Here is a 21609-nt window from a genome sequence, read left to right on the forward strand (position 1 = left end):
CCAAACTTAAATCCGATCGAACATCTCTGGAGAGATCAGAAAATGGCTGTGTAAAACGTCTCCCATCCAACCTTAATTAGCTTGAGAATTATTGCAAAGAAGAATGGGCAAAACTGCCTAAAGATAGGTGTGCTAAACTTGCGGGATCATATTCAAAAAGACTTGAGGCTGTATTTTCTGCCAAAGGTGGATCAAAGTATTAAGCAAAGGATGTGAATACTTATGTAAATGTGATCTTTTTAGTTTTCTATCTTTAATAAGTTCAAAAAAAACTAAAAAAAAAACTTTCACTTTGTCATAATGGAGTATTTTGTGTAGAATTTTGAGATAAGAGATTAAATTAATACAATTTGGAATGAGGCTGTAACATAAAATGTGGAAAAAGTGAAGCGCTGTGAATACTTTCCGGATGCACTGTATATATATATATATATATATATATATAATAATAATAATAATAATAATTTCCTTGTATTGTCATTCTGTGTAACAATGTACACAGAACGAAATGTCGATTGCACCTGACCCGTTGTAGCGAGCCGATGCAGCCGCAGCCAACAGAGGGCGCCGCCGACCACTTTTTAAGTCTTAGGAATGACTCGGCCGGGGCGCGAACCCGAACCTCCCAGTCTCATATATATATATATATATATATATATGCTAGTATTATATGACCAAGATTTTTTGCCAGCTTAACAAGACAATTTTTTGGGGGGAAATATATTATTTTAATGCATTCCCCTTACAGGATTTTTTTTTGTTTGTTTTTTTTGCAGTGCTGTCATAATGGATCTTAGACGTCTATTGAAATAGTTTAGTGTATGTCAATTATTGTGATTAAAACGTTTAAGTGATATTATTAAAAAATACATTTATAATAGTAAATATTGTATAAAATAGATAAACTGAAATATGTCAGGTGAACTAATATGAAATATTCACATTTTAATCCATTCTACTTATAGTGTTTTTTTTTTTTTGGGGGGGGGGGTTGTTTGCATTGCTGTCATAACAGATTTTGGACGTGGACGTCAATGGCATTAAATTTGTTACATTTTTTTGCATTTGTGTGTTTCAGGTTTTGTGTGACGTGTTTAATGCCCCTGTTTACACCATCAATGTGCCTCACTCTGCTTGCCTCGGCTCTGCCTACAGAGCCCTGCATGGTACGCTAGTGCTAACATGCTAATGCTAGCTTTTTGTCCACTTCCTGATTGGTCCATGTCATCTCAGGTGTGTTGAACCAATCAGGCATCTCCTTCTTTGACGCACTCAAGAACGCTCCCGAAGCGAGATTGGCCGCCATGCCGCAGGATCATGCACATCAGGTACAAAAGAACAAACATATACTTTCTTTTTTTTTCATTATTAAAAAAAAAACAAATTTTGATATCAAAAGCAACAGTCACAAATGTTAGTGTGCATGTGTGTCAGGTATACAACAAGATGCTGCAGCGTTATGGATGCCTGGAGAAAAAAATCCTTCAGAGAATCCGGTCCTAAATGGCTCACACAAATTTGATTGGCCTGATTGAGCCTGAACTCAAGTTAGTGCCAAATGATTTTTCTTTCTTGCACAAACCTTGAAAGACCAATTGTCACAAATTAAAAAAAACATTCAAATATTTTAACAATCTTCTCTGATAAAATGAATATTAAAGTTATAATTGGGTAACAGGTGCAGGGAAAACGATTGTTGATGTGTTATCATGACGTGTCAGGCACGCCCTCATTGATGATGTCACAAGTCTTAATCTGTTCCATATTCTTGTCCCTTTTCTCATGTTTCTGTCTCTCTATCAGTCTCGTCCTCTCCCTTAATCTGATCTGACATGGTGGTTTTGTCATCAAGGGCAGTCTGGTTCTTATCCTCTTGGTCTGGTTCCTTGTAGTGAGACCTGTCATAGTCCGGCTTGTGTTCTTGGTCCAAGTTCTCATCCTGACTTTGTTCCAGGCTGTGTTCTTGGGGCTGGTTTTGTTGTCCTGGTCAGGATTTTGTTCTGCTTTCTTGTCTTGATCCTGGTCAGAGTTCAGGCTGTGTTCTCATATCGGCTTTGGTTATCCTGGTCATGATTATGGTTCAGGCTTTGTTCTCTTCTGTCGGTTTGTTGCTTGTTCTGGTCAGGAGTTTGTTATGGTTTCTCATCTTGATAATGGTCATTATCCTGTTTTTCCTGGTCATAGTCCAGGTTGTGTTTCTGGTCTATGTTCTCATCCTGGTTTGGGTTTTCTTGGTTCAGGCTGTGTTCTTGAAGTGTGTTTTGATTCTCCTGTTCACGATTTTGTTCTAGTTTCTTGTTTTGATCTTGGTCATTGTCCTGGTTTTCCTGCCTAATGTCCAGGTTACTGTTTTCATGATCTGGGTCAGTGGTTTTCTTGCTGTGCTTATTGACCTGATTCTGATCCTCGTTACAGTCATGGTCCAAGTTGTGTTTCCCATCCTGGTCACTGCTCGGGTCCTGGTCGAGTTCTTGGCCTAGGTCTTCTTTGTGGTCCGGCTCAAATGTGGAGACAGTCAGTGCACTAGAGTGAAAAGAATGGTCGTTCCTGAGCACACCTTAAGACACCAAATGAAAGGAATCAGTAAAACAAATGGACCAGGTCCCGTTGGTGTGTCCATACCGGCAGGAGTCAAAACAAGGGCCTGCAGGATGTCGGACAGCGACACTATACCGACAATCCGAGAGTCTTCGTCTACCACCACCAACCTGTGAACCTTTAAGGACATGCATCTGGTCATCACGCTTCCGGACCTCTTGCCTGTCAATCCAGGGCCTCACCTCGGCTTTGACAATGCGCTCAACGATGGTCTCCAGGGTCTCCATCTTGTTGCACTTGAGGACGCCCTCAAAATACTGTGAACGATGCCGGAGTGCCTGCGTGACCGTCACGTCCAGGTCGTTGTACGTCTTCTCTACCGCCAGGTTCTGGAAGACCAAACCACAGCTGATTCTCAGACCGGAACTGTCATGACAACAGCAATTTTGTATGACGTTTTTACTCACGATTACGTCAAACTTGGAGTAAATGTCCACCACTTGACCTGTGTACACACACACACAATTTTTGAGTGCTTTGCCGTAACCAATCGACAATCGACTCTGATTAAAAACTACCAAAATCATATATTGGATTGGGCTGCTTGGATTGGTCAGTAATCAGGAGCTGAAGTACCAAATTTAGCTGCCAAAGGGCATTAAAGACTCCCCGAAGTAAATCACACCTAAGCAGATTTTTATTTATTTTTCTGGGGGTATTTTTTGGGGTGCCTTGGCACGAAAACTAGCTAAAGACAGTCTGTTCAGCAGTTTTGTAGCCTTTAAGTCTCTCTCACACACACACACACAAATCGGGGTTTATAAAATAATGATAGATGGATTGGATTGGCTAAAGAAGCGATTACAAGCAAGTAAATATTCTAAAGGCAGAACAGTCCTCAATACTGGAAGTTTTCAGATAAGTTATCCCTTGCATCCACCCGCTAGTACTTTACCAACTCAAGTCACATCAGACCGAACAAAGGTAAATACAATTTTGTTATTCATTTGTGTCAATATGTATTTATAATGTTATTTAATCATTTGAAGGTATTTAAATGTTTTTATCGGTGGAACTGAGGGAACAGAGCATGTTTTTAATTGACGTTTTACAAAACTACTGCTGTCAGTTTTCTGCCATACATACATTATTCACATAATATTTGGGCTTTTATATCCATCCACGGCACTCAGTAAAAGTTCTAAGATCAACTGGTTACCATGGTGATTAACAACAGGCAAAGCTGATACTCTGCGGTGCGTAAAGACGGACAGAGCGGTGATGAGGAGTGTGTCGGTGTGGACGAAAGCCACATTAGTGTAGGTGCCCACGTCCACTTCCTCCAATGTCTTCTTCATGAAGGTCGGCCTGGGCATCTCACACAACTGCCGCAAACACTCAAGTTAATCAGAGCTCTGTAGTGCTTTCAAGTGAATGGGAGGGCACTCACGTAAAGCTGCAAGAACTTAAGGATGCGTTTGTGGGTCAGGATGTAGAGCGCGTTGCCACTCAGCGGATCCACCACAGGAAGACGGTGGATTTTGTTTCGGATCAGGGAGCGCACCGCCTCAAAAATGCTGAAGATGTCAAATATGTTACATTTACGTTTTTTTTGGTGCACTGGTGAACAATTTTGGGAGTAACGTTTCTCTGGAACGCAATTATTTTCCGGGTAACGAGTTAGTGAGTTATACAATTTTGTACTTCAACGGTTGTTACAACATAGTCTGCTACTTATCAAAAGAGAGTCATGAATTTGACTGTTATTTGATCAATTACTGTTCCTACGTTTATGATGAAGTACTCAACATTTAACTCACAGGCAACACATTGCTGAAAACCGTAGCAAATAAGGGTGGGCATGATAAGTTCACTTAAAAAGTACAACTGACTAAATTTTTTGAGACTGTGTCAGGCACAGAGCATGAGTGTGCATAATTCCTCCCTACTGGTATTCTCCCTATTGTATATACTCGTATCTAAGCAGTATTTACAACTATTATAGACTGAAATCAGTAGGTCAGATTATATACACATTTGGTTGAGTGTCACTAGTAGTGAATGGTTGGCAGTGTTTGGGAAATGGGCGAGACTAATACGGGAACAATAAAATCAACGATGCAAATGTTAGCATAGAATTTACGGTGAAAAGGTGCTGAATTTTGGTCGTTATATGTGTAAAACTATTTTTGAAATGCACCATGCCCGAAGCAAAAAGGGAAACTTACCCAAAAATGGAGAAGGAAATATTCGATTGCTTTAAAGATAAAGTTGATATAAATAACTCTCAGAATTTTGAGTTTGTTTTTAAGGGTCTTTTTCGAAAAACTCGCCAAGCATCCTTTCTTCACATGAACTTGAACTTTGTTCTAAGTTTAAACCCTAACCCTTTCTGACATTAGAGTTTGTAGTTTGCAATGGATATCTGTTTACAAAAAAGATGATATACTTCATGTACAATAGGAACACACTATAGTAACTGTAACTAATTACTTTTTTTCAGTAATACATCCAAACATTGCCTGTGGAGGTACTTACCTAGCATCAGGGGAAATGTGGACCAGAGGTTTGAACGTTTCCTGTAGGTAAAGTTCTGGGAAAACAAAGAAAGTGACTTGTATGGGAATTTAGACAAGGCCTGTAGATATTTGAAGTAAACCTCTCCATGTTTCGATCTTGTGTTCCTCCAGCTCGTAAATCTGAACCATGGGTGACTTGTAGTATCTGGTCAGGATGTTGATGAAATCCGTGATGGTCAACATTCCTTAAATAGACAAGAAGATGAAGAAGAACCTGATATGGGTTGGTGGTTAAGTGCAGGTTTGGGAATACCGACAAAACTTTTATTGGTTTCCCACAGAGGAGCTGCCCGGACTCCGTTGGCCACCAGGGCGAAAAAGGCTTTCTTCACCTGAAGCGTTGTATCGAAGACGACTAGTTTGGAGCTGGTGGGGATGATGTCATAACACTTGTGAGATTTCATGAAGCGCGTGTAGATGTCTCTTTCTGAGTCCAAAGAGAAAAAAAATGTATTTATTCAACAAGCTTTTCCTAAAAAGGACAACCAAGACGTGTCCTACAACCTTCATCCACCGGAGGCCGCTGCTGCGACTCTTCTGCGACCTCCACCCCCTATTAAAGACGTAAACGTAACATTGAACACATTATTTTTCTTCGTGATACAAAAGTAGTGGGACGTGAGGGTCTGCAGAGCCTTCTCTTTTGGCCTAATGAAATATCTGAATCATGTTAATTATATTTTGTCCATCAATACTTGAATACTGCCAAAATGTATAGCCATTAGTTGTTTTAGGTGGAGAAATGTACCAGATGACCTTTAGAAAAAGTCCTGAAGGCCGAGTCCTGGAACACCAGTCTTTGAGAAAGCTGTTGGCCAATCAGATTCAGAGTTGGCGTCTGACCGCTTGATAGCTGCCACCAGTTTCACAAACTATGATTGGCTAGAGGGCGATAATCCACTTAATTGATCAAGCCAACAGATTTGAAGAGACCGAGCTGCACAAGGATATTTATTTTATCGATTTAATAGTAAAAGTTCAGACAACTTCAAAACAAGCAAGCCTTTTACAAGAGGAAAAGTCGTTTCCTGTCACTTTCAGCATGAAAGCATGACCAAATTGGGTGACAAGGTGCTTAACTTGTTTGGGTGTGTTACTATTTGTTAAGTTGATTGCGCTTTTATTCGTGAAATTGCGGTAAGACGTTTTCTATTGAGTGACGTCATTTACGCACGCACCATATTTCGTTTTGCTGATTGTTGATTGCCATGTTGTATTTAATGGAGCCGTGTTCTTGTTGTTGAGGAATTTATATTCTTAAAGGCTGAACCACGATGCCCTGCTTATCTTCTCACGCATGAGGAAACTGCACACTCTGTCATACCCTTAAGAGGGTGTTTGGGCATTTGGGTTGGCCATGGTCAATCTTTTTGTGTTTTTGCTACTTTTTCCTTTTTTATCTTCTTTGTTTTTGTGTTTGTCCTGCTGTCTGTCACCCATCTCGAGGGATATGACCAGGGTGGATTGATAGATAAATAATGTTACACTATTATAATAATATTATTGTATATTAGTTTTACATTATCATTGGTAATATACTGATCAATGGGACCTAAAAACTTTTTTCTGCTTTTTTCCAGCTTCCCTGCTTTTTATTTTTTTGTAATTTCTTTTTTCTTATTATTTTTTCTTCTTCTATTTCTTGTTTTCTTAGCTGAAGTATTTATTTCTTTTTCTCACCTTTTCTTTTATTCACTCCAAGAAACATTTGATTTCCTACTCAAATCTGCGTCCAGGCTCCAAGTCTCTGCACCACACAATACAGTCGGGACAATCACACTCTCATACAGTCCTCTCTTAACATTCATACACAAACTCTTGATACTCATCACTCTCCTGGGGGCAGTAGAATAAAGCAAGAAAAAAAGAAGTAAAAAGTTTGGAAAGGGAAACAAAGTAATACAAGACAAAAGAAAGAAACAAAGAAGGATAAAAATACAGAATTAAAGTCCAAATAGTTGGTATTTCCTGCTTGGCAGGCACTGCTGCCTGTCGCACCTCCTCTGGTGCCCATGACTCAGCAGCAGGGTTGTCAGGCAGGAACGACCAATCATCAACATTTCGCTCCTTTAATCACTACAACGTCTCCTGGTGGCGGAGCAGTGACCGGGACGTCTTCCTACCACCCCGTGCAGCTGTTAGATGTTACCTTCCCTGCACCTGTTTTCGGGGTTTAGGTTGTCTTTCCCCAGTTCCTGTCCTTCCTCCGCAGCCAAAGCCAAAATCTGCTTTTCTCAGCCTCCTCTGCCTGGTCTTTTATTGCCCTTTTCAATTTCCCTCCTGTCACCCCTGCATCTTTCAGAAGGCGTGTGGCTGACTGCCCCATATTGCCTCGGCAGCCGACCTCTACTGGGTAGATTGTCGCTTTCCACACAGCTTCCCCGCACTTGGCAGTCAGCTCCCAGTACAGTGGAACCTCGGTTTTCGAACGCCTCTCAGTTCGAACAGATCGGTGTCCAACCAAAAACTCTTGCTTCGCTGTTAGGTCAAAAAATCGGAGTTCGAACGCCAGTAATGCGTGAGTGCGTATGCTAGGGTGCGATGCTGAGCGGCGTACGGGTGTTTTAGCCCCTTATTATGCCTCCGAAGAAAGTCAGTGCAAGCAGCAAAGTTGCTACATGTGAAAAAAGAAAAGTAGTGCGTACAACTATTGCATTTAAGAAAGAAATAATAGCCAAATATGAAGGTGTGCGAGCGCCTTCTGCTGACCACCACAAAGGTAAGAAATCCTATTCATAAGATTACGATAACGTGAACGTACGATTAGCCTGGGTTAGCTTTAAGTTTACATTAAACTTTCAGGGTGTTGGAACGGGATGAACTGCTCACCACTTGTTGTGGAGACCCGGGTGCTAAATGACTTGTAAACAACCTGATTTTTTTAATTTTTACACGTTCATGTTAGGGGAATCTTTCATACAGAAGATTACGATAACTCGAACATACGATTAGCCTGGGTTAGCTTTATGTTTACGTTAAACATTCAAGGTGAACATTCAGGGTGTTGGAACGGATTAAAACGATTTACATTATTTTTAAAGGGAAAAATGATTTCAGTGATCGAACAAATCGGTTTTCGAACAGAGTTCTGGAACGGATTATGGTCGATTAACCGAGGTTCCTCTGTACTTGGCTTTCTTCACTCAAAGGCAACCTCGATTTCCCCTTCTAATGGCACTGTCTGTTTGATGAGGTGCGCCACTCTTGCCTTGGTGGACCAACCAAAATGTCAGGGCTGAGAAAAGTTATCGTAATCTCTTTTGGGAACTGGAGCTGCCTTTTGAGATCAACTCTCATGTTCCACACCTGATCGGGGGAGAACAGCCTTGGTGTCTCTCTTAGCCTGGTGCTTCATTACTGAATGCACAAAACAAAAAAGAAGAAAACAGAAGAAAAAGAGAAAGCTAGAAAAATAATTTAAAAGCTAGGAAAAAATAAAACGAAAACAAGAAAAAAAATCAAAGAAAAAAGAAAAGATTTAGGCAGGAAAAAAAGACAGTATTAAGGGGTCCCATTGTTCAGTATATTACTAATAATAATGTAATATTCCAGACAAAATAAACTAATACGGTTTTTAAAAAATCTACTCAATTATAACATTTTTTTTCACTCTGCCATGAACTTTTAACTTATTCAAACTATTTTATACTAAGTAGCTTTAAACTGGAATCCCTGCATGATATAACAAAATGTCTTAAAAATATTGACTTTTCCGCAGAACAAGAACTAAAATATAAAATACAAGAATATAAATGATAATAATACACCATTGCGAGATACATGCGAAAGACCGTATGAGGTGAAAGAATGGTTGTTGAATGGATGCTTAAAGAGGGAACACCTCGGGCATGTAATTGCATTACTATATGTTTTCAAGTTATGTAATTTATATGTTCATATTTGTTTGTTAATGTTGTATGGTTTGTTGCACTTTAATTATTTAGCACTTTCTGTCAGTTTTGCAAAGAAAGAAAATGTCTTGTTTTGTGGTCAGTCGCCAGGGGCAGTTTTAGGTTCCTGTAAGTGAGCGCGCGAGTCCGTGTAACTGGGAGATAAAAAGAGATACAAATATGGGAGACGAGCGAGAGAGCGCCAAAGACTCGTGACTGATGTAAACAAAACTGATGCGAACGAAAATGATTAATGGGGTTACAACCAACGCACACCGGACTCATCATTGTCCCCTGAAAACTACTGGAAGCAATGCCCCCTCAGGCTCCACCCCCGTCATTTGATATGCTTTACCCCCAACCCCCGACCCGAAACCGCCCCGCTTTCACACCTGGTCGCTAACTGGAAGTGATGGGGTTAAAGGTGTTTTATGGCGGCAGGACGTGGCTGATCCTGTGTGCAGTCCAGAGTCAGGAGGTGACGAGTAGGATCGGAGTCGTCTGGGCTCGCTGGCGTACATCTCCAGCAGGAAGTTGCCCACTCGACTCGGGACGGGAGCAGGCGGCGGGGGAAGTGTACTTGGTGCGCACGACAAGCTAGAGGCTGGAGGAGCAAATTGGACGTGGAAATTTCATCAAAACGAAACTGTGGGAGGGGCGTTACCACAGGTGGGTGGCTCGGAGGGGTTTGATTGTTCACTACCTAGACACGGACACGCTCTGCCTACCCAAAAAAAACTGGATGTTGATGTGAGGGCAGTCTGAAAAGAAAAAAAAAAGGAAAACCGAGAGAAAAACTGATTTTTATTTTTTCCCAAGCTTGTTTTTTTTCCAGTTTGCTCTCTACCCCTTTTTCTCTTTTTCTTCTGTTTATTTTTTCCTCTACACTTGACTTTTTTTCTTGCTTTTTCCTCTTTTTCTTATTTCTGCCTGTTTTCTTTTTTCTCTCTTCTTCCTTCTGGTATTTTGTTTCTTTTCCCATAGCTTTTTGCTTATTTTTTCTTGCTTTATTCTTTTTCTTCTTTTATTCATTTAATTTTGCCCTTTTTAAGTTTTATTTTTTTGTTCTTTTGTTTGACCCACCTCTACATTTTTTATGTTATTGTTTTTTTTCTTTTCTTTACCCTGCTTGTGTTCTTTCTCCCTTCTTGAAATGAAATGAAATGATCTGCATTTATATAGCGCTTTTCAAGTCGATGACTTCCCAAAGCGCTTTACAATGTGCTCCACATTTCCCAATAGCGGCCTTGCAGCCATGTAGGGCGCTAACCTGCTTATTGGGGGTATTAAGGGTTCAGTGTCTTACCCAAGGACACATCAACATGTAACACGGACAAGCCGGGATTCGAACTGGGATCCCTTGATCCCAAGACGAGCGCTCTACCTCCTGAGCTACTGCCGCCCCATTCTTCATTTTTTCTAATATTCTTTGGTTTCTTTTTACCTCTAGCCTTTTACTTCTTTTTTTCTTTTTTTTTTCTTTTTTATCCCCTTTTTAAGTTTTTTTTGTTTTGTTTTATTTCTTTTTTTGCCCTAGCTTTTTATTTTCTTGCTTTTCCTCTTTAATATTCTTATTTTTCCCTTCTCCTTTTCTTCTTTTTTCTTTCCTATTCATATTTTCTTTTATTCTTTTTCCCTTATCCTTGTTTTATGTTTTTTTCTTATGTTCTTTTAATTATAGTTTGTTTTCTACTTCCTTTTTTAGCTGTTTTACTTATTTTTCTCTTTTTCCATCTTTTATTTCATTCTTTTTTTTACATTTTCAAAGCTTTTTACTTCTTGATTCTTGGTTTGTTGTTTTCTTCTTTTTCTCTCTTTATTTCTCCTTTTGTTTGTCTTTTATTTCTTCCCTTTTTCAGACTGCTTCAGATACTACATCCAATTTTCCTTGGGTGGGCAGAGTGTGTCCATGGGTGTTCACTGATCCCCCCAGTACCCCACCCGATCTTCCCCTGGTTTCGCCTCTGCCCCAGAGACTCCTGTCTGGTGACGGCCCTGGACACACCTCTGCATTTACTCCTTTTGTTCAGTGAGAAGAGTTTTGTGCTGATGTGGGAAGACGACGTCTGCTGCGGAGCTTCCCTGGAGGACAACCTGAACATCCCGCTGAAGCTCAGCCTGCCACGGGCATGTACATGAGCGTCCACTTCATTCTCGGAAACCGGAGCTGTCAATCATGTTTGTTCACCTGCGTGTGGTGGGCGTGGACGGTATGCTTTTTGCTGGAGTGGGCATATCCCTGTGGCCTCGAGGAAAGAACAAGCTCCGACCGCTGTTTATTTCCCCCTGTATAGGACAATGAGTGTAAGTGGTGGGGTCGGTTAGGGGGCCGCGGGTTGTACATATATGACATGCATGCAACTATTACTACACCAAACATAACCAACAGCACATGCAGCAGCAGCAGTAGAAGCAGCAGCAGCTTAGATCAGGTTTCATCATATAAAACAAAAAACAGTCAGCTCTCTTCCAGACACTTTTTCCTCTAGTGTTTGGTCAATATTCATTTTTTTAATGGATTCTGTGTTTTTGACTTTACATTTGTGGACTATATACAGTAAAAGTATAAAAATAATATAATATTGAAGTGTCCTTGGGTAAGACACTGAACCCCTAATACCCCCAATAAGCAGGTTAGCGCCTTACATGGCTGCACAGCCGCTATTGGGAAATGTGAAGCACGATGTAAAGTGCTTTGGGAAGTCTTGACTTGAAAAGCGCAATACAAATGCAGATCATTTCATAATATAAGTGTATCAGACTATATGTAAAAAAGGTTCAAAGTGAAAAAATAAATGTGATTATAATTTAGTAGAATAGTATATATTTAAAATAAACAATAATTAATTTTGTGCATTAAATTATGTTATTATTGGTAATATACTGATCAAGGGACCCCCATAATGTCTTTTTTTTATTTTTTCCATGTTTTTCTCCTTTTTAAAATACTTTTTTCCCTTTTTCTCCTGTTTTGTCCCATTTTCCTAGCTTTTTATGTATTTTTCCGCTTTTTCCTTTTTCTTTTGTTCTTCATCTTCCCCTTTTTCTTTTGTCTCATTTTTCCTACATCTAGTTTTCTTTTATTTGTCCTTTTCCTCTGTATCCCCCGAGCTTTTTACCTCTTTTTCCTGCTTTTTCTTATTTTGTTTTACATTTTCCTTTTTTTGTGCTCGTCTTTTTCTCTCCATTTTTTTTATTTGTTTCATTTTTCCCTAGTTTTTTCTTTTTTGGCTTTTTTGTTTTCCTCTATTTTTCTGCTTTTTTCTTTCTTCTTTTTTCTCTTTTTCCTTCTTTCAATCTTTTGTTAGCTTTTTTTCTCTATTTTACTTTTTGTTTTATTTATTTCTTCTTTAGTTGGTGTTTCTCCCTTTTTTAAGGTTGCATCCAGTTTTCTTTGGGTGGGCAGAGCGTGTCCTATGATGGTCATTGCCCACACCCCACCCCTAAACGCCCCGTATTACAATGCTGCTCATATGTCCTGTTTCTATTTATCTTTTTTGACATCGCACTTTTTACCTTTCTTGTCTTGTTCCTCTCAGCTCCGACTGATTCGCCAGAGGAAGACATTCCAAACCCACCGACGTCCTGTGCAAAAGATAAACTATTGATACTATTTTTTTGTTCCGGACTGATACGAAGAGTACTCATACCCCTCAACCTCAGCCAATTGCTCCCCTTATAAATGATTGCAATTCCCCTATTAACCCTCTCGCGCTCCTGTTTAACAAGCAATATTTAATGACCGTAAACACGCGATCCTTCTAAGAATAAATCCAATTCAATCAAAGTAGTGCTCCAAAACACCCAGAAGGTAGCAGTCACTTCTCACAATGGTATCTCAAAGGCTTCCACGTCATAAATATTGCTGTCATGATTGCCGATTGAGCGCACCTGCAACGGCTTTATTGGCGCCAGCAGCCCGAACATCTGATTGGGTGATGCTCTGTTTTTAAACCCCAGGAGGAAGCCGTCAGATTGTTATGCAAACTGTTGCCACCAGCTCAGTAAGCCTTTTCATCCGACTCTGTTCCTGCCCTGCTTTTCATTGCCTGACCTTTGTTGCCAAACTGTTTCCGGACCTGACTTTGCCCTGTTCTGCCTGCCTGTTACCTGACCTGTTTTGCCCCGTTACCTGCCTGCCTCCTGTTACCGACCTCGTTTCCGAACTTGACACCGCTTTTGCTCTCCTATTCCGGCCAACGAGTTGCAATTCCCGCCTGTCTCCGATCCTCCGCGCCAGACATGGGAGTGCCATTTCCGCATCGCCCACTCCTCTTGTCCGTCAGCCATCGGAACGTGGAAGCAAGCCCTGCTCGCCCTCTTTGTTAATAAAAACTGAGAAAACGAGCGCTATTGGGTCCTGTGTCCATTTCTGGTCCGTGACAATTGCATTTTGTAAAGCATTTTTTATATCTGTAACCAATTAAAAACAAAACACTTGAATATTTTGACTATTACTTTATACGTTTTGGTTTTCAAAGGGGCAATAAATTGGGAAGAAGAGCAGAGCAGAAGTAAATAGGAGACCAAGAGGAAGGCCGCGATTGACGTGGCTGAATGGTGTTACAAGTGCACTGGAGGAAAGAAGTCTAAATGTAGGGGACGCTAGAGCCCTTGTTGGTGATAGGAATGAGTGGAGAGGTGTTGTGAAAGGGTAGTGGGATGTTTGGAGGCATTCTAAGGGATGGGCAAGGCACCTGTATGATGCGGCGGGGTAAACCAGTGATAGCTGTCGGGCCCTGCTGTTGAACAAAAGAGTGTGTTTTGTCACCCTGACCCGAGTGACACGGCCGCTTTCTTGTGTCCCGTTTCATCTGGAGAGACGAAAGCATGACCAACTTAGGTGCCGAGGTGCTTAACTTGTTTGGGTGTTTGGGAATTTGGGTTGGACATGGTGAAAAAAAACAAATAAATAAAAAAAATAAAAATGTCTGTGTGTTTTTTGCTATTTTATCCCTTTTTTATTTTCTTTGTTTTTCTGTATGTGATTGTCTTGCTGTCGGTCACCCCTCTCAAGGGATATGACCAGGGTATATAGATAAATAGAAATTGGGATACTGATGGGTCAATTTATGACGTGGGTCTTTAGGAAGCGCCTCACCATTCACCATACAGGTCCATAAATCGCCTAGTTGTGATGAAAAATCTAAGACAATATTGGGACAACAGAGAGAGAAAGACATTGGATTTTCCATATTCTTTGTCATATCGGGACTAAGATAGACTCGAGTACAATTGTTCTTCACATATGGTTTTAAACAAGGTAAAGAGCAAACCACCATGGGCTTTGGCCAGGTGAAATGCTTTCTAATTTGCATGGCCTTCCCTTTTGACTAATCAGTCCAATTATTTCCTGTTTCGCTTGTCAATATGGACCATTCATACTTACCCCGCGAATTTGTGGCCCACATGTCTACATCGTAATCAGCACTGATGCTGTTTTGGTTAGGGTCTTTGGTTTGTGTATTTCTCTCTGGTATATAGTGGGATTATGTGCTAGGCATCATTATGGCTAGTGTGGTTGACTGCTGTAATTATGTTATCTCTGTCTGTATCTGAAAGGTTGTGTTATTGAAGTAGCAATTTTGTAGTCTTACCGTGGTTTTATCTTTTTAAAATTTTTGTTTTCGTTTTTTTGTAGAATTCCTGTAGAAGTACTTTTGTATTATAGTATTACTGTACCGGTATTTCTATAGCACTTTGAGGAATATATGTGGTAGTAGTTTTTATTCTAGTGTTTTTGCATTATTTTCAAATTCGGGGCACAGCATAAGTACCCATGACCAGCCATCCCTCTAAGCTGCGCGTGCGCGCAATTGCGCACAAGAAAATTACGAATTAAGAAGCGACTTAGTCAAAGTTACAGTGCATGAAAGTAAAAATACACGGGTTCGCCTGACGTTGTGTCCTAAATGCGGTATTTTGAAGTCGAGTCGAAGTAGAACGAAGTTGAGTAAAGTTAGTAGAGTTTGTCGAGAACCGGCTTCTTCGGCTCGGTTCACTTAAAGGAACCTCTTAAGGACCTCTTTCGGGTCCTAAATGGCTCTTCAGGTTGTTTTTGCTTCTTTAATCCCAACATGACCAAATATTATGTAAAATTATGCACAAAATGACTTAAAAGAAGGGGGGACTAGAACAAAAAAGAAAAAGTAGTGAAAAGCTGACAAAAAAAATAAACAAATGGAAGAAAAAAAAAAGATTGAATAATTTAGAAAAAAGCCAGAAAAAAAGAAGAGAAGGAAACTTAGAAAAAAAAGTAAATAGAGACCAAAAACAAAAGTAACAGCTCGGAAAAAAATAAACAGAATGAGACTTTTTTTAAAGGAATTAAAATAAAAAAGTAAAAAAAAAACACGGAAAAAAGGAGAAAAAGTTTGTGTTGCATTCAAATAATTTCCAATTATATCAAGTGAATCTTGTTGCCAACATTGTCTATCCATCTATCTATCGACCTTGGTCATATTGCTTAAGAGGAGTGACCGACAGCAAGACACACACATACAATAACAAAGAAAATAAAAGGGAAATAAATAACAACAACAAAAAAAAACACACACACATTTTTTTGGACCATGGCCAACCCAATTGCCCAAACACCCAAACAGGTTAGGCATCTCGGCACCCAAGTTGGTCATGCTTTTATCCCTCCAGATGAAACGGGACACCAGAAAGCTGCCATGTCACTCGGGTCAGGGTGACACAACACACTCTTTTGTTCAACAGTAGGGCCCAACAGCTTTCACTGGTCTACCCCTGCCGCATCATACGGGTGCCCAGCCCATCCTTAAGAACGCATCCACAATCCCACTATCCTTTCACAACATCTCTCCTCTCCTCTCTATCACCAACAAGAGCTCTAGCTTATATCATATTTAGACCTCTTCCTGCAGTGCACTCATAACACCATCCATCCACGTCTATCGTGGCCTTCTTCTTGGTCTCCTTCCATTGACTTCTGCTCTGTAGGTCCTCTTCAACATTCGCTCCTCATCCATCCTCTCCATGTGTCCAAACCAACCGAGTACTCTCTTATCAACACGCTTGCTCAGTTCCACGACTACTCCAGTTCTGTCTCTCACAAATTCATTTCTCAGTCTATCCAATCTTGTCACACCTAACATAGTCCTCAAACACTTCATCTCAAAAACATTAAACTTCCTTCTTAAATCTGCGTTCAGGCTCCAAGTCTCTGCACCATACAACACAGTCGGCACAATCACACTCTCATACAGTCCCCTCTTAACATCCATACTCATACTCTTGTTGTTCATCACTCTCCTCAGAGCACCCAGAACCTTGATTCCTTGATTCACTCTGTGCAATACCTCACACTCAATTTCACCAACTGCAGCCACATCACAACCCATGTACCTAAAGCTTTCAACTTCTTCCAGCACTTGTCCATGCAACCTGATTTCTAACGTCATGCCCACTCCATCACGTGAACACTTCATCACCTTACTCTTCCCAACATTGACACATAACTAACGCCTATCACATACTCTTCCAAACTCTGTTACCAACCTTGTCAATGTTTCCTCAGAATCAGCCACAAGCGCTGTGTCATCTGCAAACAACAACGGACTTATCTGCCACACTGTTCCACTGTTGTCCATCATGTCTACACCTCTGCCAAGAACTCTTGCATTCACCTCTCTCACCAGACCATCCATATACACATTAATCAGCCATGGTGACATCACACACCCCTGTCTCACACCAGTCAACACAGGGAACCACTCACTTGTCTCACTCCCTACTCTTACACATGCTCTGCTGTTCATATAAAAACTCTTCAATGCTTCCAACAACTTTCCACCCACTCCATATATCACCATCACTTGCCACAACGCCTCTCTATTAACTCTGTCATACGCCTTTTCCAGGTCCATGAAAGCCAAATAAACATCCTTAGCTTTTGCAAAATATTTCTCACACACCTGTCGTACTGCAAACACCTGATCCACACATGCTCTTCCTTTCCTGAAACCACTCCGCTCTTCCATCACCACCTCATTCCTTCTTTCTCTCACTCTCTTGATCAAGACTCTTCCATACAGCTTACCCGGCACAGACAACAAACTAATACCTATCGAATTGCTTCATTCAAACTTATCACTTTTACACTTATACAATGGCACCACACATGCACTACACCAATCAACAGGAACCACACCACTTAAAAAGCACATTCATTCATTCAACAAGCGTACTAACCAGTCAATCATAGCTGTGCCACCTTTTTTAAGGCATTCAGCAGTACAACCATCCAACCCAGGTGCCTTCCCCCCTTTCATTTCTTTCACTGCCTCTTGCACCTCCCATGTTTCCACAGGCTTCACATTTAAATCACCCAATACAGGCATTCTCTCCATACCATCGATCACCTCGACTCTCACTTCTCTCCCATCCTCCACATTTAGCAACTCCTCAAAATACTCTGCCCATCTTGTCCTGACTGCACTACCGCTAACCAGCAATCTACCATCCTTATCTTTCACTTTCTCTTCCTTTCCAGACTCACTGTTTTACTCTTTTCACTTCTTTCCAGAACACTTTTCTCCTTTCCTCAAAGTTCACTCCTATCTTTCGACACCAATCATCATTTGCTTTCCTTTTCACTGATTCCACTGCCGCTTTTACTAACCTTTTCTTCACTTTATATCTTTCATACGCATCGCCACTCTTTTCTTGCAGCCACTCCTCAAAGGCACATTTCTTTTCTGTCACAGCCTCTGATACCTCATCATTCCACCATTCACTTCCTTTCCTAATACCTTGACCAACTTTTCTCATTGCACACACTTTTTTTGCACTCCTCAACACTGCCTCTTCAAACCACTTCCATTCCATTTCCATACTTTCCATTTCTCTTCTACTAATCATTTCATACTCTTCCCCTATCCTCTCTTTAAACTCTCTTTCCTTTTCTGCCTTATTCAACTCTGACATTTTCACCTCTTCCCTCACACTCTTCTTATAACTAGCCCTCCACGATCCATCTATTCTCAGTTTTCCTTCCACATAAAAATCATAAGACATACCACTCATTTCACCTCTGTAAAGATGCACATCCAACAATCTACTTAACATCCCTTTCTTAACCACTACATAATCCAACAGTGCTCTGTCCACCATCTTGCCACAATCCACTCTGGCAAAGGTATACTTATTCAGGACCCTCTTTTTAAACGATGTATTTCCAATCACCAACTCATTTTCCACACATGACTCAATCAATTTCTTCCCACTCTCATTTCTTCCTGGTACTCCATATCTACCAATCACATTTTCAACCGTTTCATCACCCACTCTAGCATTCAGGTTACCTAGTATTACCACTTTCCACCCTTCTTTCGCACTTGCCACACATTCGGATAAGTCCTTCCAGAACTCCTCTCTCTCTTCAGCGCTTCTTTCTGAACCAGGTCCATATGCACTTAAAAACATCTATACTTCTACACCCCACTTCAACCTCACTCACATCAATCTGGAAGATATCTCTTTCCACTCCACCAGTTTTTCCTTGGCTTTCTCACTCACAAGCACAGCCACTCATTCTCTAGCATGTCCACCCGTAACTCCAGACCTTCTACCATACATACCTCCAAGCTGTAATTCACCCCTTCCTTTCATCTTTGTTTCACTAAAGGCTAACACGTCAACCTTCCTTTCAGTCATCAACCTTCCGATCTTCTCTTTCTTCCACTCAGTCGCTTTACTTCCACATTCTCTAACATTTAATGACCCTATAACTAGGGCTTGCAAGAGATTTCGGTCTCCCGCCCCCCCTTTCTTTGCCTTGCTGTCTCTTAGGGAGTAGAGATAGAGAGGAGAGGATCCCCAGTCTCTTCGCTCCCTCCACTTTAGTCGCCTCTTGCAACACACAGCGGACCATGGTGGGAGAATTCTCTTACCTCTCACAAGGAGAGGCCCCCTCACCACAGACCAACATTGTACTTCCACTAAAAAATGTGATTAAGTACAGTTCTGTATCTTGCAACCGACTAAATAAGCTAAATAAAATAATAAATATTAAAATAAATAAATAAATAAATAAATATTTATTCCTTCATCTTCTAAAGCAAATAAATAAGCCCCCAAAAATGTTAATATCATGCGACAAAATATATCAGGAAAAAAAAAGAAATGGATATCTTGTGAAAGAATTGTAAGAACAAACGACGTTAGTAGGCCGTACAACCTTTTGCAATAGTAGATGAGTCAATTCATTCAAAAGAGAAAAATAATTTTGCATTGCCGGAAACTCAACAAAATGTACTTGATGTCAAGTTTTCTGACATGTTTGATGATAATTTAGTTGCCACACTTGGGATTATGGTTGCTCACTGTTGTGTCAAGCGTTGCTCACCGACTTTGTGTGAAAGCTCAGACACGTGGAAAATTAAAGGGAACATTGCCCATAACGATGCCTTTATTTCAATTATTTTGTGAACTCTTCTGTAGGTAAGCGCTTATACTAGAAATAATAACATCGTAGCAGTTTCGATACGTTATCCATAAATAAAAAGTCAATATAAGTAGTGTTAATGAAGTTGTGTTAATGTAGTTGTACCTTTGTAGAATAGTCCTAGTACTTTTATGTTTAAGTTTTACTGTGCTAGTATTTTTGTAGTATTTTAAAGTATTTATGTAGTAGAACTTTTTATTTTCGTAATACTTTAATATTATTTGTGTAGTAATCTGTAGTATTTATTTCTTCATCTTCTAAAGCAAAATAATATACTATGTCCATGTTTATAAGCATTTAATTAGATATTTATCCTTGCAATAATTTTCTTTTATTTTCGTAGCATTTTTGTAGATCAGGGGATGGTGTAATAATAGTCTGTGCAGCCCTTTGAGCCTTGTTGTGATTAAGGGCTACACAAATAAACATGACTACTCGAATTGTCCAAACTGTTTGGAATGTACATGCGAATGTGTTTCTAAGATGCCTGTCTACTAATGGTCAACGTCACGTAAAATCCTGGTCTGCTATTGGTTTGCGTCACGGGACTATGAAAATGCCGACATACTATACGCTGAAAAACCTCCAACACCTTTCACTTAATTTAGTTCAGAATCTCATGTGCTTTGTAAAGACTTTGAAAGTTAATCTTTTACAATCATGTGTTTATTACACTTTATTTGCTACGAGCCCAAGGATTGCAGTGAAGCAAAGTCAAGTGAGAAGCAAAATATAATATGGGATAATCTTATGATTATCAAGAAAAATGAAGAAAGAAAGCACATTAATATCCCCGCTAGGTTGAGATAATGTTACCAATCAATGATTGAAAAAAATGAAGGAATTAAAGGAAAAAACTTACCTACCCGATCTGCATCTACATGCTACTCCACGCAATCAACACCATCACAGGTAACATAGATAAAATGTAATTTTTCTTTTACATCTATATTTATAATGTTTTGTAATCATATGCATGTATGTTACATGCAAGTATTACTTACTATATACTGTTTGTTTCTGGTTTTTATCTAGGTTAAAAAACGCATTAGCTATGTATTGGTCTCGACCCCCCACTATAAGGCAATTTCACCTAGCAAATCTCTCTTCAGAATGTATTAACCCCTTAACGTTCAGAGGACATTGCGTCCATCAGACTGTTGAGAAGCAAAGTCGTTCTTTCACGATGGCACCAGTCACTGAAATAAGTCATGCCACATATCATTGGAAAGCTTAAACTCTTGGGATTTCAAAGTATACCTATACTCTTCAAAGAAAAATCAACATCACTCTGAAACAAGGTACAGGAAAACTATCCCACCCAAAAGTTCTGTGAAAACCACATATGAAAGGATTATACACAGATATGGTGTGGTTACATTCACAAGAGTCCAGTGAATCCAGCCGAGTGAAATATCTACTCCAAAAATCACGATCATGTCGAAAGATGAAAAAAATTCTGGCCAAAAGAATTTCTGCTCCATTGTTCGTTTAGCTCTAAATCTCCTCTTTTAAAATAAACAGATTCATTAGATGATTTCCAATACTTCTGTTAGCCTCTGACCTTTTGATTGACACAACTCTTGACCAATTGCAAGCCTTTTTTCACAGTACTTAGCCTGCGATAGCTTTAAGGTGCGCAAATGAAGCCCGGGATCCATTTTTACATGCTCATATATGCCTCAAGTGTGCACAATCATGGATTGACTTCTAGAAAGAAAAGTTAAACTAATTTTTTTTAATACTTTTTCACAATGTCTAAAAATTTTCCAAGGTAAAATACACAGTTTTAGCACAATAAACAAGTTGTCTCCAAATGGCCACTTTTGGAAACACTATGTCTAAAATACAATATTTAGTTTTTCATATTGTGACCTAATTTGACAAAGTACCAGGTAAGGCTTCAAGCTATTGTCTCACCAGTTTTTTAGCAAAGTTGCCTATTCTACACTCAACTGCAGGCATTTGATTGCAAAAAAATTCCGGCGAGAATAAAAACCTATTTTTGTTAATGTAAGCACTTGCACTGATCATTTCAGTTTGGGACAAAACTTGAGAATGTTACCTTTCGAAAGAGGCCAAAACCGCAGATATTCTCCAAATGGTTCAAGAACAGCATTCAATTTTCTTT

The 21609-nt window shown here is 39.9% G+C and overlaps 2 protein-coding genes across 4 annotated transcripts in view; one reads left to right on the plus strand and one right to left on the minus strand.

Annotated features, from left to right (window-relative positions):
* Positions 1–13355, plus strand: part of xylb (xylulokinase homolog (H. influenzae)) — a 70055-nt gene extending 56700 nt beyond the window's left edge. For all 3 annotated transcript variants that reach the window (XM_088322084.1, XM_088322085.1, XM_088322086.1), the window contains 6 exons: positions 1079–1166; positions 1234–1328; positions 1435–1547; positions 9449–9676; positions 11038–11311; positions 12547–13355. In XM_088322084.1, coding sequence (XP_088178210.1) covers positions 1079–1166; positions 1234–1328; positions 1435–1503 — 252 coding nt within the window. In that variant the 3' untranslated portion in view covers positions 1504–1547; positions 9449–9676; positions 11038–11311; positions 12547–13355. The remainder of the gene's footprint in view (positions 1–1078; positions 1167–1233; positions 1329–1434; positions 1548–9448; positions 9677–11037; positions 11312–12546) is intronic.
* LOC148347990 (5'-AMP-activated protein kinase subunit gamma-1-like) lies at positions 674–12766 on the minus strand. Its single transcript, XM_088322083.1, has 14 exons — positions 12524–12766; positions 11196–11293; positions 11013–11125; positions 9400–9611; positions 5622–5670; positions 5371–5544; positions 5198–5302; positions 5077–5131; positions 3989–4115; positions 3758–3923; positions 3006–3043; positions 2781–2927; positions 2623–2716; positions 674–2557 (listed from the first exon to the last, which is right to left on the minus strand). The coding sequence occupies exons 1-14, from the start codon at positions 12653–12655 to the stop codon at positions 2133–2135; spliced, it is 1935 nt and encodes a 644-aa protein (XP_088178209.1). The 5' UTR covers positions 12656–12766; the 3' UTR covers positions 674–2132.
* Positions 13356–21609: the final 8254 nt, after the last annotated feature.

Source organism: Urocampus carinirostris, chromosome 18 (assembly GCF_059441175.1).
Source record: "Urocampus carinirostris isolate Australia breed hairy pipefish chromosome 18, RoL_Ucar_1.0, whole genome shotgun sequence".
In the NCBI taxonomy this organism is placed as follows: Eukaryota; Metazoa; Chordata; class Actinopteri; order Syngnathiformes; family Syngnathidae; genus Urocampus; species Urocampus carinirostris.

Coding starts and splice junctions, on each gene's coding strand:
- LOC148347990 (XM_088322083.1), bottom strand. CDS start 12,655: ATGAGTACTCTTCGTATCAGTCCGGAACAAAAAAATAGTATCAATAGT. Junction 5,303..5,370: donor AACCAATAAAAGTTTTGTCG/GTATTCCCAAAC, acceptor TGTCTATTTAAG/GAATGTTGACCATCACGGAT. Junction 3,044..3,757: donor GCCTGTTGTTAATCACCATG/GTAACCAGTTGA, acceptor GTGTGTACACAG/GTCAAGTGGTGGACATTTAC.